We start from the raw sequence: 17580 nt of genomic DNA on the forward strand, positions 1-17580 counted from the left end.
TCAGACTCAATTGAGAAATAATGTAAAAGCCAATCTTTATCAATAACATTAAGCTTCAAACTAATTGCTCTTCTATTGTGACATTTCCGTCAAATTCAGCAGGCAGTGGAAGGGATGGGGCTTGCTCAAAATTCCCATCACAGAATCCAGGCAACAACTCAAAGACACAGAAAGTCACCCTCCCCAACAGATCTACCTCCAACCACTGGACCCCCTCCACATCCTGGCCCTGGGCCAGGTCAGGTCTCCACCAGGGGCCTCCAAGATGGCTTCCACCCGGTGCCCCCTCCCCATCGTTCAAGTGGCCAGGAGCCAGAGTAGGTCACATGCCCTTCAGGTCACAGAGGCATGGCAGGAAGCCCCCTGCTCTGCCTAAGACACCCCCCACCCCCACCCCTGCAGCTGCTGGGCCTCATGGAAGATGGCAGGCATCCCTGCAGGACGTTCCTGTGCATTTAGGCTTTGCCGTGCTGGACATAACCAATGGGCCTCACAGTGAAAGGTTTCTGGTACTAGCATGGCCATGGCCAGTGATAGACAACAACTACTTGTAGTGGTTGTCAGGTGGACAGGCCACCGCCCCAGAGGCCAGGAGGCCCACATCCCTCCCACCAGGAGGTTCTGGGGCTGCCTCTCCCAGGGCCGTCTGCACAAAGCAACACCTTCCCCTCAGGCTAGTGCTTACAGTTCCTTCAGTTACGTCAACCATCCAAGCTCATGACACTTTTTGTCCTAATCCCTTAAATAAATCAGCTAAGCTGATAATGGTTTACACAGAGAAAGAGAACAAGATGGAGTCAAAGCAGATAACACCAGGAAAGTCATAGGGAGGATGAGAGGACTTCACAGCAACACCTCAGGCCAGGCCAGGCCTTGTCTCTTACGTTCGAAAGGGTCCTGGAGCAGTGGGTGCAGGAGGGCTCGGGGAGTGCCGTGATACAGCCTCAACCTGCAAAGCAAGACCACAGAGCGCGTGTCAACCCTCCGCATCCTGCATTTAGCCAAGAAACATCAGTGATGCTTCTCACTCCACACCTACTAGAGCTGTGTCAACACCATACAATCACATCCTCTGCAGGAGAGACAGGTGAGCAAAGCAGCAGCCCCCCATGCCCCCGGGCCACATGCTTCCAACACACAGACAGTACTCCTCCCGACACACGCAAGACCCAGGCACCTAGAAAAAGTACACCAGGGAAATTTCTAATATCTGAAATGTCCCAAGAAAGACAGCATTTGAGGAATCTTCATGGTTGTGTATCTAGAGCACTGTTCTCAACCAGGGATGATACCATCTCCAAGAGGATATCTGGTAATGTCCAGAGATATTTTTGATTGTCATGGCTAGGGGTGGGTGCAGCGGGGAGAGGGCTTTGGCATCTGGTAGGTAAGGCCTGGGATGCTCTCAGACACCCCACAGGGCACGAGGACGGCCCCCACAGCAAAGACTTGTCCTGGCCCCCATGTCAGCATGCCAAGGCTGAGGAACCCTGTCCAAAGTGACAGTGTAAACTTCAGCACTGGCTGACATGGGGACACACTGTCTTCTCCGTCCTGCTATATAGCCAGCTCCTAAACAGAGCCCGGCACAATGTGTCTGCTGAACAGATGCCCACTGCTTACTGGGTGCCTGTTGGTGAAGAACATATTATTTAGCACCCACACAACCTTATGACATGTGTAGCGTTCTCTCTCATGCCCCGATGAGTGAAATCAGTCAAGAGTTTGGGTCACTGGCCTAAAACCCTACAGGAATAAGTGAGAGCTCACTTCATCCTACATCAGTTCCTACATCAGCCTGAAGAACACTTCCTTGGCTCACTGAGAAATGGCAAACAGTTACCACACAGCAGAAAAGCTCCCAGACAACACACGGTTAGGAAGAAACCACAACACAAGCTGACAATTGCAAAGTTTTCTGTTACAGCCAATGAGGGAGCATGAAATCTCCACAAAATGATGCTGGAAAACTCCAAGGATGAAGAAGACGAGGCAGGTACCGCTTGTCCTGGGAGGCAGAGGTAGGAGATTCCAGTTTGTTGCCAAAGATCCGAAGAATTCCAAAGCCACATGACAGAGCCTGGAGAGAGCCATCCTGCTTCCGGCCTTCGGTGACCACCTCAACCACAGCCACCACGTTAGGGTGGTTCAAGGACGTGTGAAAGTACAAGGGCTGCAAAACAGAAACCACAACTTCGGTGACAGACTGACCATCCACCAGCTGCAGAGAGCATACAGAAAAGGTACAGGCGCCCTCGCTCTGCCCTCCTATGAATGTGTGTGCCCGTGTGGAACACCGCGTCCCTCCCAGGGCACCGCAGGAGAGAACAGGCATGGTAAACTTGCTCCCTCGGAGTCAAGAAACATTCCAGAGCACCCAACACCCAAGAGAGCAGACTATTTGCTTCGCTCCTGGAGCTTCTGACCCACAGGAAATGACAGATGGCAGGCCCTCCACACACCACCTGTCGCACACACCACCCCATTGCCCGACAAGGACCCAGTCACTGCAAACACACACACCTGCTGAGCTACTTCACAGAGTTCTCACCACGTAAAACTTCAAAACAACTCGCCAATATTGGATCTAACCCGTTTTGTGGGTAACCATTATGAAGTTCCACCTAAACTAGTTTTGTTGGGATCCCTGGGTGGCGCAGCGGTTTGGCGCCTGCCTTTGGCCCAGGGCGTGATCCTGGAGACCCGGGATCGAATCCCACATCAGGCTCCCGGTGCATGGAGCCTGCTTCTCCCTCTGCCTGTGTCTCTGCCTCTCTCTCTCTCTCTGTGACTATCATAAATAAAAAAAAAATAAATAAATAAATAAATAAATAAATAAACTAGTTTTGTTTAAACTAAGCAGGATCCCTAGATTTTAGGAGATGCTTTGTAATTATACCCAGTTCAGAGCCCGACTAACATCTTTTTATGACAAAAAGCGCCTAACATCATTTTCTTACAAGATTTTTTTCTTTTTGAATCTAAGCCAAGTAGATAGTATTCAAGTCTCTCTTAAAAGGTTTTCCACCTGTAACGTTCCCTCGGATGCAAATGGACCCCCAGCTGGGGCGGTGGAAGGGGTCAGATCCACCTGCGTCCAGCCTCCCTGCGATGTGCACTCCTGCTCAGGAGAGACAGTGCCTCTGCTCAGCGGTCGCTTCCTTCAACTTCATCATGCCCGGTCTGGCTGCTTTTATTTAAAACTAATAAACGTCGTAGGCACAGAAGATGGGGACAGAGGCGCTGCTGGGGTTTGCAGAACAAATCTAGATGGAGGCACTGAGCTGTGGCTCTGGACACGGAAGGTCCCCAGAATCGCATCTGCACTGGGGGAGCATGGGTGTGGCACCCGCCCCCAACACAAAGACCACCCCCCTCCAAGCAGGTAGCGGTAAGGCAGGGCTGCTGCGATGTGATTTAAACGTGGACTAATCCCCCATTAACGAGTCATTACCGTGGTGTCACCAGGAAAACGTTTACTGTAATCACAGACTGTCAGCCCAGGATAACAGAGAGACACATTAAAACATCAGCCATGAGATATAAATCGTTATTCTATTATCTTTTATTGCAAAATGATGAAATAATGACCACTTACAGCTGACAGGTGGTTGGACCAAAAGAGAATTATGTTTCTGTTTCTAAGACTCAAGAACTGTTTTGGAGAGCCCCACTGCAGAGTTGGGTTTGTCACTGTCTCACCTCTTATATTTATACCTGTGCACATCCGTGTTAGGAACACTACCCACTTTTCCTTTGGCAGTGAAACAAATGCCTTAAACCGTGATGCAAAGCCACAGTCATCTCCTACCCAGAGGTCACCTTGAAATTGCTCTGCCTGGAGGCCCTGGGACCAGCTGCTTCCACACGTCCCAGGTTCAAATTTATGGCTGCTCCCTCTCCTTTCCGTTTACCCCAAAAACAACTGCTCTGAGACCAAAACAACAGGAGCAGAGCCCTGCTGTTGTCCATCTGCAAAGACCCCATCTTCAAGTGGGAGGGTCAGTGGTGGAAGTGCCACTTCCTGAACACGACCCGAGGTGTGAGGGGTGTTGCCCTGGCACTACTGGCCATGAAGGGCACATGGTCTCTTCCAAATATAATTTATGGACCCTTTGGTGTGGGAACAGCATCGTGCTAAAGAATTTCTAAGGAGCCTGAAAACACGATCCCACCCTCAAGTTCAGAGTTCAAATGTAAAGGCTAGATTAGGCAGGTAGAAATGGCAAATTCTGCTCAGGACCGACCAGAATCACGTGGAAGTAAAAGCCTCCCACGGGTGAGAGCACAGGGCAGCTCCACAGCTTGTTAGGAAAACCCAACAGGCCCTATAGTCACCTATGCTAAGCCCCAGTCAGCAAACCAAGGGACACAGACCCAACTGCAGTTCCCACTCTCCCGGGCTTGGAGCTCTGAGTGGGTGGATCTGGAATTCCCTGGTCAGCACCAGTGAGGTGATCTCCTGGTAGACCCTCTGCACCCCCACACACACAGGAAGGTACCTTGCCTGAAAAAGTTTCTCTTTGCTAGAAACTTCTTCCTTCCCCATTGTATCTATAAAAGCCTTTCACTTTGTACAGCTTCCTATAGATCCTTTCTGGAGGCTAAATGGGATGCTGCCCAAATTATGAGTCGTGCATAAAGCCAATTAGATCTTCAAATTTACTCAGTTGATTTTTGGTGTTGTGGGTTCATTTAGATTTTATTTATTTGAGATAAGATCGAGGGAGCAGGAGGAGGGGTGGGGGTGTGGAGGGAAAAGGAAAAGCAGGCTCCCCGCTGGGCAGGGAGCCCAACTCAGGGCTGACATGGAGCTTGATCCCATGACCCTTAAATCACAACCTGATCCGAAAGCAAATGCTTAACCCACTGAGCCATGCAGATGCCCCTGATTTTTGGTTTTTGTCTTTTTTTTTAAGATTTTATTTATTCATGAGAGACACAGAGAGAGGGAGAGGCAGAGACACAGGCAGAGGGAGAAGCAGGCTCTATGCAAGGAGCCTGACGTGGGACTTGATCCTGGGACTCCAGGATCACACCCTGAACCAAAGGCAGGCACTAAACCACTTAGCCACCCAGGGATCTCCATGATTTTTGGTTTTTAACAAGCTTTAATCCCCTGGTCACCTTGAGGGGACCGTCCCCAGGAGGGTAAAGTTGGGCCAGTCCAGCTCACCTGGTACCTAGGCATATTCCCACCTTACAGCCCAAGAACAAGCTACACTACAAATCCTGCCAGCATTCAGCTGAGCAAAAACTGCAAATAAGCCCTTCAGTCTAAGGACATTTAATTAACAACATGCAGCAAGCTTTGAGAGGAAAACACTATGCATCAACTGAAATTGCATGATTAAAAGTTTGAGTCAAGCCCATCAAATTACCTGCAAGAGAAGGCCTTTCCAGACAGAAGAGGGGACCCTCGTTCACCCCAGTCACATCCCACTCATCTACATCTGACAGGTTTCCTCCCTGACAGGATAAACAGATTAATAAATCATGGAAATGCTCCTGTCTTAATGCCTTGATCTTCAAAAACATGGACACCATTTTGCCTCGGGGCCAGGTCCCCATTTCTCACCCACATGACAGAATTGAAATTGGGCCTCTGATGATGTGCCTCTGTGGAGAGACTGCAGCCAATGTGTCCCCAACGGCATTGCCACTCGACCTGCCCCCTTCAGTTCCCGAGCAGAAAGCTGATGGCACGGCCAGGGAAGAGCAGAGCAGAGATTCTAACAGTGCCTTCCAAACAATTTTTTTAAATAAACCTTTAATAGAATATCTTCAGGAAGGCAGAAAGATAACACTTCCTGCAGCTCCTACCTGCTAGCTCAGCCTCCCACCTGAGGGCTTGGGTGGTTCCTGTACACTTCCCACCTCAAGACTGAATGCTCCAGGCCTGGGGAACTCTGCTACATGAAACTCTGCTGAGAGATGCAAAGTCTCTAGTTCCAGAGTCAGAAGCTTCAGTCCACTGTTACCCACAGGAAACAACACGATAGATCCAGCCCCACTAGGAGACTCGTCCAGCCCCCCATGTCAGCGTGCCAAGGCTAAGGAGCCTGTCCAGAGTGACAGTGTAAACTTCAGCCCTGGCTGACATGGGGACACACTGTCTTCTCCAACCTGCTACAGCCAGCTCCTGAACAGAGCCTGGCATGATGCATCTGCTGAACAGATGCCCACTGCTTACTGGGTGTCTGTTGGTGAAGAACATATTATTTAGCACCCACGTAAACCTTATGACATGCGTAGTGTTCTCTCTCATGCCCAGATGAGTGAAATCAGTCAAGAGTTTGGGTCACTGGCCTAAAACCCCACAGGAATAAGTGAGAGCTCACTTCCATCCTACATCAACCCCTATATCCAAGGCCAGAGCCAATCCCACTCCAACCTAAAGGACACTTCCTTGGCTTACTCAGAAGAGTAAGCAAACGCAAATAACCCACAGTATATATTATTATGAATAGACAACACAAGCTGACAAATTTAAAGCTTTCTATCATCCCCCATGGTAGTTAAATCTCCGTACGACTAAGGCCCAGTGCTAGAAACATCCAGGAAAGTGATCATTCCTCCATATCTGGCTCGGCGTCCTGGGGGTACTTTCCATAGAGCTGGAGAGGAAGGGGCCACGGTGAAGGACACTGCCCTAGGGCTCCTGCCATGGTCACATATGCTTGGGAGCTGCATAGAGGACACATGAGAGGCTGGCTATTGAGGGAGAACCAGCACGTGTTCAAGAAGTAAGGGATTAATCAAGTCACTTGGAAGAGCTTCCAGGACTTTCCTTGGGATTACATGGATATTCCTTAACAGCATCCACTTTTAAAGAGGGAATTACATGGTTCTCATTACTCTAACAAATAAGAACATTTGAGAATTGTTTCTCATGGTGTCACTTAAGGGAAGCAGAAGCCACCCAATTAGCTGTACCTTGAGCTCAAACACCTGGGTTACCTACTCCTCTAACAACACCCGGGGCCAAGGCAAGCTCTGGGTAGGTGCAAGCCTGGTCTGTGTGGCGGTGGTCAGTGGAGACCCCTAGGACTCCTGCCCAGTCACTCCCATAACATAAGAGGAGGAAGAAAAATGAGACTGTCACAGGAAGCCCGTGTGCGGTTAGTTAAGGGGAAAATTTAAAGGAGAATTATGTCCATCTCAGAAACTGCACGGTACTTTGGCTTCCCAGATTATTTTTTAAAAGATACTTTCTGAGAGGCTGAACAAATTATTAACCATCTCAGCAGAAGTGAAAGGCAATTCCTCTGCACGAGAATGGTCTGGAAGGACGGCCCAGAACTGCGGGCTGGGAGCTGAGAGGCTCCAGCAGGCAGCACCTGGGAGGCCGAGCCTGAGAGGGGAGGAATTCATCATTCACGGAAACATCAGCTCAAGTTCAAGGCAAGGTCTTTCTGCAGGACAGTGTTTGCCAAGTAATAAAATCAGGCCCACATATGACACCTAACGACTCAGTAAAAACCCTGAGCACAGGAGCTGGGTTCATTAATCTACATTTGACTGGACAGCCATGGTGATTCCAAAGATGCAGCCTGCCCACCTCCAGTCAGATCTCCCCACGCCACTGCTGGCCAGTAAGACCAGAAAACACAACCAATAAAATCAGAGAGAGACCTTCACCAAATTTCTGAATCCCCCTGAAAAGGGGCACCTGGTATTCACTTCCACGGGTATGCGGGCAGAGCGCACAGACCCTCCTGTGCATCAGTGCCCCGTGTGCGTGGAAGTACGGATGTGCACATAAGCTTGCGTGCATGCACCACACAGGGGTTTTGCTTTCCTTAACTCAACTCAAGAGGAACCTATTTCCCTGTGTGCTGAGCACCAAGGAAAGGAGAGTAGTGCTGGGCTCCATGAGGACGCAGCTGAAGGGCGCGGCCGACCGGAGCTCATTCCTGGGCCGCCACTGGCCTCTGCTGCTCGCCTTGGGCATAGCAGCTGGACGGCAGGGCTCCCTGAGCAGGTCCGGGCTCTGGCCTCACCTCCCAGCCGAAGACACTAGGGCCAGCCCCCGGCCCTAATGCACACTCCACTTCAGCAACTCCAAGACTGAAGGGTGCAGAATTTTCCAGAAACATTAAACCCTGAAGTCCTCACTAACCCAGAATCCCCTATCACCCTGCCCAGCTCAGCAGAAGACAAAATGTGAGGGCAGCCGAGGCAAAGCAGGGTGGCGCTTGGCACCCTGGACCTGGGACTTGGCCGTGAGGGCTCAGGACTGGGAGACACCTGAAGTGTTGCGGTCCCACGAGTGGCACGGCAGCCGAGGTCTCTGGGGGTAGCAATGCTAACCCTAGACAAGTCCAGGAGGAGCAGGTCTGCTCTGAGGGCTGTTTTCTACCGTTACTGCAGTTCTAGAGGGTCACCATAGCCAAGCCACCCTGGGCAGAGGACATGACCCTATGACAGGGACGTCCCACCACTCACCATGGGCCAGGGAAGGGTGGGCTGAGGGGAGGATGTAGAAGAGGAACTCATTCCAAAACTACAACCGCAAAGCACTCAGTACTGATTTCAGTGCACGCCTCCCTCCCTCTACCCACAAGACTCTTCCAAACGGAAAGCCCAGGAGCAGACACTGGTCAGGGGAGGCTGCAGAGCAGGTGCGCTGCCCCAGGCACTCCCAGACCCCTAATGTGCTGGGTTACTCTTCAAGGAAGGACATGGAACACCAGCCTCTGGAGGAGAGGGGTGGGAATGGAATCACATAAATGTGCTGTGAGCCAACGCTCAGCCCACAGTTAACTCCCTGGTAGGGGACAGCCATGTCACCATGGCCTTCATCATTCACTTGGTAACTGTCACAACACCAGGCTTCCCAGGGCCAGACTGTACCCACAACAAAGAGAAATTTGAACAGCCATGCCCTTGAGGGCCACCCTCAAAGGCAGCAGAGGCTGAGCTGAAGCCAGGTGATCAGCCACACCGGGGCCATGCTGCTCCTGGTGAACCCTGACCTGCTGGATCAGAGGCGTGAAGGCCACTCATCACCTGTGCTGATGAAACCCTGTAGGGAGTCACCGACAGGCCCACAGGTGACTCACACTCGGCACGGCAGGCCAGAGGCCTTTCAGCAGCACAACTTCTGTCCCCAGGACAACATTCCTGACGTCTAAGGGGTAGGAGCACCCTCCACTACCCTGTGATGGGAGGGCTCCCATCAGAATCAATCCAAGCCCCAACCACAATCCAACCATAATCTGGACTCTGGGTGGCAGCCAAATGCTGAGAGCAGCACATGCTCAGCTTACTTTGTTTCACGTCTGGGCCGGGTCAGTCCCCAGCAGCAAAGGGCTACCTTCGGCTCTGGTTACAGGCAGTGACACCTCCAAGAATGGCTATGGTCACAGCCACCTCCATTACTCACAGCACTACCTGCCCCTCGAGCCCACTCTGCCCATGAGAAAGATCACATCAACGGGACCTCAGCCCTTTCCATACCTGTGACCATCACCCACATCAATCAAGCAGACCAACTGTGTTGGGAAGTGTGCCCCAGCGCTGGGCTCTGCCCCCGGTGTTTGCAGCCTGTGAGCGTGCAAGCCCTGCTCCACTCACAGTGCCTGTGCTCACAGACATCCAAAGGACTAGTCCCTCTTGCTGCAGGTCTGGCTTCAATGCTCGCTGCCAGGGAGGACCCTCCTTCTTTGCCCTCCCACGTCAGGTCTCCCCGTTCACCCCCAGGGACAGTTCTGGTCTCCTTCAGAGGCTTACCACAATTTGCAATGACCCTGTCACCTGCCTTTGTGTATCACCCCTGCTATACACCATGAGTGCCACGGCCATGCCACCCACCATCACCACTAGACGCTCAGTCCAAGGGCTGAGTAGAGGCTCGTATTGGGTGCCGCCAAACAAAGACAAACCATCTAGCTGCAGCCAGACACAACCATGCGGGCAAGACCATGTCACCAAGCAATGCCAATGCAGCCACTCAGGATGGAAACAGAAGGCATGGGTTTGAGTCCAGGCTCTGCCACCTGCTACCTGGGCAAGCCACCCTCCTTCTAAGCTGCAAGTGCTCATCTTTAAAAACAAAGAAAAAAGCCACAATGAAAGAAAGCAGACAAGGAGAGTGAGGGAAAACAGGAGAATCAGATGAGATCAATAATTTCCTAACTTTGTTCCAAGAACCCCAAGGGTCCTTGAAGGCGAGAAGACCTCCAGGAGCCCCCTGTCCTACCGCTTCGACCAGAGCCATGTGCTCTCATCTGTTCAGGATGTTTGGCCTCCACACAGATTTTGTTTAGAAATGAAGTGCCCCAGTGTTAAAACAAGCTTTGCAATGACCCATCTGCTGCTCAGTGGCATTTCTCGGGTCTGAGATGCACTGGTCGTGTCCCCAGGTCATAAGCCCCACACACCTGCTCTTGGCCACACAGCTGCCCTGCCTGCCACCATGGCCCACCTCATCAAAGATGATCCTAGACGGCTGCCTGGAAAGCTGCTCAGCCGGCCTCACCGCGGTCTTCCATGTCCTCCCGAAAAAGTGTCGGTAGGTGACATCAAAGAGAGACACACGCAGATGGCAGCCCACCTCCGAAAGCACCTCCAGCACTCCCTAGGAGACAGAAGGGTACAGGTCCTGAAGGGTTCTTGACATCCTGAGCCATCCCATGTGTGCTGACTGACCAGCTTGGTAGAATCGGATCACTTAGCATCTTTTAGGTGTCAATATCCTTGGGGGGAACTTTTCTCTCCCATGGCCAGTGGTCTTCAGGTTATGCATGAAAGTGCTTGGCCCTCCCGGCTACTTAGAGCACTGAAGCCCCGAGGCACAGACACGGGCATATATGCCCCTCCTGGGGCCAGCTAATTCCTATACAGAGTAAATGACTTGCCCTCCAGAACATCTAGGATGAGCAAACCAACCAATCCAGAGTTCACACTCCCACCTGGCCCTCCATCTGGCTCTTAGACTCGGGGAGACCACTGAGATTACTCACACCAGCCATCCTAAGCCTGGTCATCTGCTCAGCCTGCCTTGCACATTCCTCCCCACAGAAACAACAATGAAGGCTTTCAGCCACAGTCTCTCCAGCTGCTCTGCCTCCCGATCGACCCCATGCCACCCCGCGTGGCCCTATGTGGCCTGGTACACCCCCACCTCTTGGGAATGGCAATAAACGGTCTTCTCTAGGTTGCTCTCACTGGGCCTGAACAAACAAAATCCCACACCTGCCTGTGTCCCTACAGCAGCTGTGAGAGGTAGAGGGAGAAGCCAATGTGCCATGGAACTCAGCAGGGGTGCCTCACAAAGCACATGGGTGTCAAATCCCCGCACTGCATGCTTACACAGCTCTCAACTGTTTTATCCATTACACCTCCCTCCAGCTACCACATGGAGGTGACTGGGTGACACCAGTGATGGGCCAGATGTGGGGAGGTGAGGAACAACAGCTGGAAGGACGGGGTGGCCAGCTGCCTCCAGGTGCCCAGGCCTCACCTGGGCCTAGTGCTGCAAGTCCTACATCCCTAGCGAAGGATGATGGCATGTTTTCTGCCCCGGGCTGCTGGGAATGAGGCAGTGTTGGGTACAGAGGTGTCAGACAGCTGACAGGTCTGGAAGAGGCATCTGAGCCCCGTTTCAATCACAGAGGTATGGGGGCCCCTTGGGACTTTGCAGACCTTTCTCAGACCTCTCTCGACACACGGGCTGCCTCTCTACCCATATGTTTTCTCAGGAACCTCCCCAGCTCACTCCCATGCCTTCCCTGAGCACTGCCATCTAGACACCTGCCCATCCTCTGACCCTGGTTTTTTTTTTTTTTTTTTAAGATTTTATTTATTTATTATTATTTTTTTAAGATTGTATTTATTTTTTAAAAGATTTTATTTATTCATAGACACACAGAGGCAGAGACACAGGCAGAGGGAGAAGCAGGCTCCCCTACAAGAGTCTGATGCGGGACTTGATCCCAGAATGACAATCTGAGTCGAAGGCAGATCCTCAACCACTGAGCCACCTGGTTAAACTGTGGTTTCTGGGGCCAATTTCTTTCAGGGATGTTTGCTATCATCTAAAGTTGTCAATTCTCAAAGTGACTAAACTCGTACAAACATTGTAGGACTAAACTTTTTCATGTGTTTCCTACTTGGTCTTTTTTTTTTTTTTTTTTTTTTTTGACTTGGTTTTCCTTTAAATGCTATCTTTTCACTGATTTTGTACGTACAGCTGACCCTTGAAGAACACAGGTTTGAATTGCACAGGTCCACTTCTATGTGGTTTCATTCTGTTTTGATGATGTTTTGAGGATGATGGTACAGAACCGTAGATGTGTTTTCTCTTCCTTACACCTTAACAGGATTTTCTTTCCTATAGCTGACTTTATTATAAGAACATAGGATATGATACATACAGCATAAAAAAATACATATTAGTCAACTGTTTACATTCCCAGGAAGGATTCTGGAATAATAGTAGGCTATTATTTGTTAAGTTTTGGGGGAGTCACAAGTTATGTGTGGATTTTTGACTGCGTTGCGGGGTCAGTGCCCCTAACCTCACATTGTTCAAGAGTCAACAATAAAACTTGTAAAATGTAGGGTTCCTGTGTTAAATCCCATCTGATTGTGAGGTACTATCCTTTACGTATATCACTAGATCTGATGTCCTCATAGTTTAAGAACTTTTGTGTTCATATTCATGAGGGATGTCTGTACTTTCTTGTGATATCCTTGCCCAAACTGGTTATCAGTTATGGCAGCCTCAAAATAACAGCTGGGAAGCATTCTCTCCTCTGTTTTCTGAATGAGTTTATCAAAAATTCTAATTAATTAATCTTCCTCTTATACTTTATAAAATCCAACAATGAAGTCATCAAAGTCTGGAGTTTCTTTGTAGGAAGCTGTTTAATTATGAATTCATTTATTCAACAAATATAGGACTTTTTATATTTTCTATTTCTTTTAGTGTCACTTTTGGCAAGTCGAGCTTTTCAAGAAATGTGTCTATCTCAATTAAGTTATCAAATTTGTTGGCACACAAGTTATTCATATCCCTCGACTTTTTAACATCTGTAGGATATATAGCAATGCTCCTTCTTTCCTTCCTAATATTGGCAATCTGTGTGTTTTCTTGCTCTTTTTTCATGATCAGTCTTGTAGGAGTTTATCAATCTTATTCATCTTTTCAAAGAACCAACTTCTGGCTTTGCTGATTTTCTCTATTATTTGCCCTTTCTTTACTGATTTCTGCTAAATGAGCAGAAATCTACCATTTTCTTCTTCTATTCTCTTTGGGTTTAACTTGTTCTTCTCATGTGATGCTTAAAGAGGACATAGAGGTCATCGAATTTATAACTTTCTTCTCCTCTTACATAGTCATATAAAGATGTAAATTTCCCTACAAGGACTAAACTACTCACACCCCATAAATTTTGGTCTGTTCTTCCATTACTCAGTTCAAATTATTTTCTAATTTCCCTATGAATCCTTCTTTGACCCAAGGATTAGTTGTTAGTATGCTGTTTAATTTCCTGCTGTTTGAGGATTTTCTAGGTATCTTCTTGTTCATTTCTAATTTAACATCATACAAGTCAGTGAACATATATATACTCTTTATAAATTCCAATCCTTTTAAATCCATTGAGACTTATTTTCATGGCCCAGCATATGGTCTATCTTGGTGAATGTCCCACATGCACTTGAGAAAAACGCGTATTCTATTTGTTGGTTATAGTGTTTTAGAAATGACAGTCAGGTCAGAGTGGTGGATGGTGTTTCAATCTTCCAAATCCTTATGAGTGTTCTGGTTCATTTGTTCTATCAATTATTGAGAGAGGAGGGCTAAAAGTCTCCAATTGTGATGGTGAATATGAATGGAGCTCCCTTTAGTCCTACACAATTTTGATTCACGTGTTTGGAAGCTGTGTCGCTGGGTGCTGTGCACAAAGGCGCAATCACAGCTTGCCCAACCATTACAAGCCAAACTATTGCCAAACTATTGTGCTTTGAAAGGCCAGTATAGGGGCACCTGGGTGGCTCAATTGGTTAAGTGTCTGCCATCAGCTTAGGTCATGATCTCAGCGTCCTGGGATCAAGAGCCGCATTGGACTCCCTGCTCAGTGGAGACTCGGCTTCTCCTTCTTCCTCTACCCCTCCCCCCTCCACTCACACTTGCTCTCTCTCAGATAAATAAATAAATAAAATCTCTTAAAAAAAAAAAAAAAAGCCAGTATAGGAGGCTGGCCCTTGGATGGAGGCTGGGCACTTAGCATTCAGGAGGGTTCCCATCACGATACTGACAACGGCACCCTGTGCCTAAACTGTATACAGTGGTTTACACTAAACACCTCCTTTCTTGCTGGGAGTGTGGAATCTGGAAACATGCTAGGCAGAGGATACCCGCCTGACCAGTCCTCAAACACTGTGGCCACTGAGTGTCTAACAAGCTTCCTTGCTGGGAACATTTCATACGTGTTGTCATGACTCATTACCGAGGGAACTGAATGTGTCCTGTGAGGACCCTTGAAGCACATGCCTAGCCCCCCTACACTTTCCCCCATATGCCTTTCCTATTGCTGATCTTACTCTATATCCTTTCACTGCAGTAAACCTTTTCTATGAGGCTGATTATATGCTGACACATGTGAAGTCTTCCCAAGGAATCACTGAGTCTGGGGGGTGGTCTCACAGGTCTCAACAGAGGTACATGCACATTTAGAACTGTCCTATCTTCCTGACTGCATCATTATGAAATGCCCCTTCATCTCTGGTAGTACTCCTCACCTTGAAACTGACTGTCTGACATCACAGCACAAAGGCTTCTTACAAGGTCTACATGGCCTGTATTTTCTCCATCCTTTAACTTTCATAGGTACAGTTCATTTCTTTCTGCTTAAAGTGTGTTTTTTTATAAGCAACCTATAAATGGTCTTAACAACAATTTGAAACACATAACTCTGAGTCAGGAACTCCATTTGGAGGAAGTATTCCACAGACATATATGTACATATGTGTAAATGAAGTTAATCACTGTAGCTGTGTCTGTATTGCAAATGACTGAGAAAAAATCTACATGTTCATCAATAAAGGTCTGGATAAATACAGGCAGGTTCATCCAGAGAAATACTATGTTGTCTTAAGAGAGATTGTTCATGTAATGACATGAACAATCTATAGGACATATTACTAAGAATATTTTTTAAGCAAAATAATACAGGTATATTTACCTGCTGTGTTTGCTTAGAGTTTCCAGAAAGTTACACAAAAAAGCAGGTCACACTAGCTGAGTCTAGGGTGGGACACTGCTGCCTTAGGGATTCTGTGTAATTATACACTCTCCTCACGTACCCTAGTGAATTCTGAACACTGATAATTACCTTTTCAAAAGTAAATACAAATAAACAAAATAAAATAGGAAAATAAATAAAATTTCCTTCCTAAAATTCCTAAGAGAGAGGACAGCACTGTCCACTACTCTGTGAGCTCCTATTAGGTGGAAGTCACTGGCGCTGGGTGACCAGGCAGGAGCCCAGCTGGCCACCTGGATTGGGGCACCCCACGCACCCGGCTGCAGTCCCCTCAGGCTGTTTCCCGCTCTGTGAAATCCAGTAGCAACGGACCCCACTTCAGAGGGCTGCTGCAAGGAGCAGGCCAACTGGAACAGGAAAGTGTTGGGCTACTAGTAAGGCTGGAAGAGCAGCAGCCACCATGGGGCAAGCACAGTGGCCACACACAGCAGTCGCTGGATCAGAGGGCTTACAAGCGAATGCTGTAGGGTGTGAGTGATATCAAAGAAGTGAGCTCTTACAGATCCAGGCCCCCAACAACTAAATACATGGAGAATCACTTGGCTATCTGCAGAGGAGAACATAGCCTTGCCAAGCCAAACCCTACGAAAGTCACATGTTCACACTGGCAGGTCTGGATCCTTCTCATGCGTCCCACTGGGTGTCCCACTGGGTCTCACTAGAACCATCCAATTACATGGGTACTCTGTGGGCAGCGCAGAAGTACCAGCTTCTCTAGCCAGTTTTCCTGCCCCTGAAGGACACAGATGAAGCCAGAGCCACAGAGCAAGGGCCTGAGTGTGCAGGACGCTATGGCACATCCAGGCACACAGCTTCAGCCAGAGCTCTGTCTGCCCTTGTGGTTCTAACTGCCAGGCTGCAAGCAGGCTGCTTGAGTCGTGCATGAGCCCACCTCCTGCAAACCACCCAGCTCAGAAATAATGCAGGAAATCATATTACCTGGATTTTAAAATGGCCTCACTGTGGGCAGAAAGAAACCTTCACCCAGTGTCAAAAGTGCTGACCGAGTTGCTGAATCACGCATGTGTTCTCTTTGCTGATGAGCCACTTTGCCTCCAAATAATGCCAAGGGCCAAGGTAATGGGTATGGTGGTAAGACTCAAATAAATAAGTGAAAATCAATACCCTCTCAGCTGAGAGCAGGAGCAACATATATAGGAAAATAAATAGCAAATTTCTATACCTGCTTAATTAGTGGCCCGTCAAGCCACTTCAGGACACACTGAAATGCTGTTGATTCCTTTAAAAGCTGGCGTGCTCTCTGTGGGTGGGGAGGGACCAGCACGTTTTGGTCAAAAATCCTGAGCCAGTCATTCATTCTGCCAGTCCCGAGGGTCACTTCGGCCTCTAGGATTACCTGCACAATTTGTGTTCAAATAAATAAAGGAGTTACGAAGGCCATAGTGCACAGAGCAATTCTGAAAGTTTCCTACCTCCCCTTGCATCCCAGAGGAACCACCATCCCCAAAACCCACACTTTGCAATTCCTCCCCTGCATCCCCAGTGCAGCACACTGGTATCTGTGCCACCTTCCCCTGGTAAACACACCCATCTTGCTCCAGATCATCTCTCTACCCCTGCTTTCAGGAGCCAACTACAGCATGACCATGCTGGCCTCAGTGACTAGTGCAGAAATAGGTATATGCAGGGCTGCTTTGTACAGCTGCAGAGGTTGAGCACTACATGACAGTGCCAGGCCTTGGGGACTGGGGCTATCTTGGAAGGGACTAGGAAGCATGACCCAATCAGAGCCAAGGAGATGCAAATCTCACAGTTTCTGCTGGCTCTGCTGAGGGAAGGGAATACTCTTCTGCAGCCCTCGAAAGAGAGGTCATCAGTATGAAGCTGTCCGGAACCACCGTGGGAGCAGCTTCCTTGAGACACACATGAAAAAAGCAAGCAGAGCAAAAGCACAAGCAAGGGTCAGTGGATCTAGGTGTCACAGTTAGAGCCCTGGCCTGAGGAGACCCTAAAGCACCCCAGGACTGCTCAGCTACATTAATACAGTCTCTCGTTGCCAAAGCTGGTTTGGAACAGATTTTGAGTGTTATGGGCTTTTTGGTGACCTGGCTCACTGAGGACATCATCCACCTTCCCACCAGATAGAGATCTGTACCTTCTCTAGCCTCTTTTCGGCTGACATACAATCTTAAGATCTTGGCTTTGATAGGAGGCTGAATTCTGCACACTAAAATGACAAGCAAGATAAGGCAGCAGATTTGGTCTCCTAAAACAGAGGTACTTTAAATGGGTTCCCCAGACTCTGCGGTTCCCCGGAGTTGTCAAAAGCTCAATGTCAAAGCTA

General features: G+C 48.9%; 1 protein-coding gene across 13 annotated transcripts in view; it reads right to left on the minus strand.

The window, feature by feature from the left end:
- NPHP4 (nephrocystin 4) overlaps positions 1-17580 on the minus strand; it is a 130589-nt gene that overhangs the window by 106430 nt on the left and 6579 nt on the right. For 11 of the 13 annotated variants that reach the window (XR_007410882.1, XR_007410881.1, XM_049110532.1 and 8 more), the window contains exons 3-8: positions 17392-17463; positions 17048-17149; positions 16459-16632; positions 10430-10582; positions 2001-2173; positions 885-949 (exon numbers count right to left, since the gene is read on the minus strand). Coding sequence is in view for 11 of the 13 variants with exons in the window: in XM_049110532.1 (XP_048966489.1) it covers positions 885-949; positions 2001-2173; positions 10430-10582; positions 16459-16632; positions 17048-17149; positions 17392-17418 (694 nt within the window). In the remaining 2 variants the exon portion in view is untranslated. The remainder of the gene's footprint in view (positions 1-884; positions 950-2000; positions 2174-10429; positions 10583-16458; positions 16633-17047; positions 17150-17391; positions 17464-17580) is intronic. The other 2 variants (XM_049110530.1, XM_049110531.1) reach the window with 2 other exon arrangements.

This window comes from Canis lupus, chromosome 5, assembly GCF_003254725.2.
Source record: "Canis lupus dingo isolate Sandy chromosome 5, ASM325472v2, whole genome shotgun sequence".
NCBI lineage: Eukaryota > Metazoa > Chordata > Mammalia > Carnivora > Canidae > Canis > Canis lupus.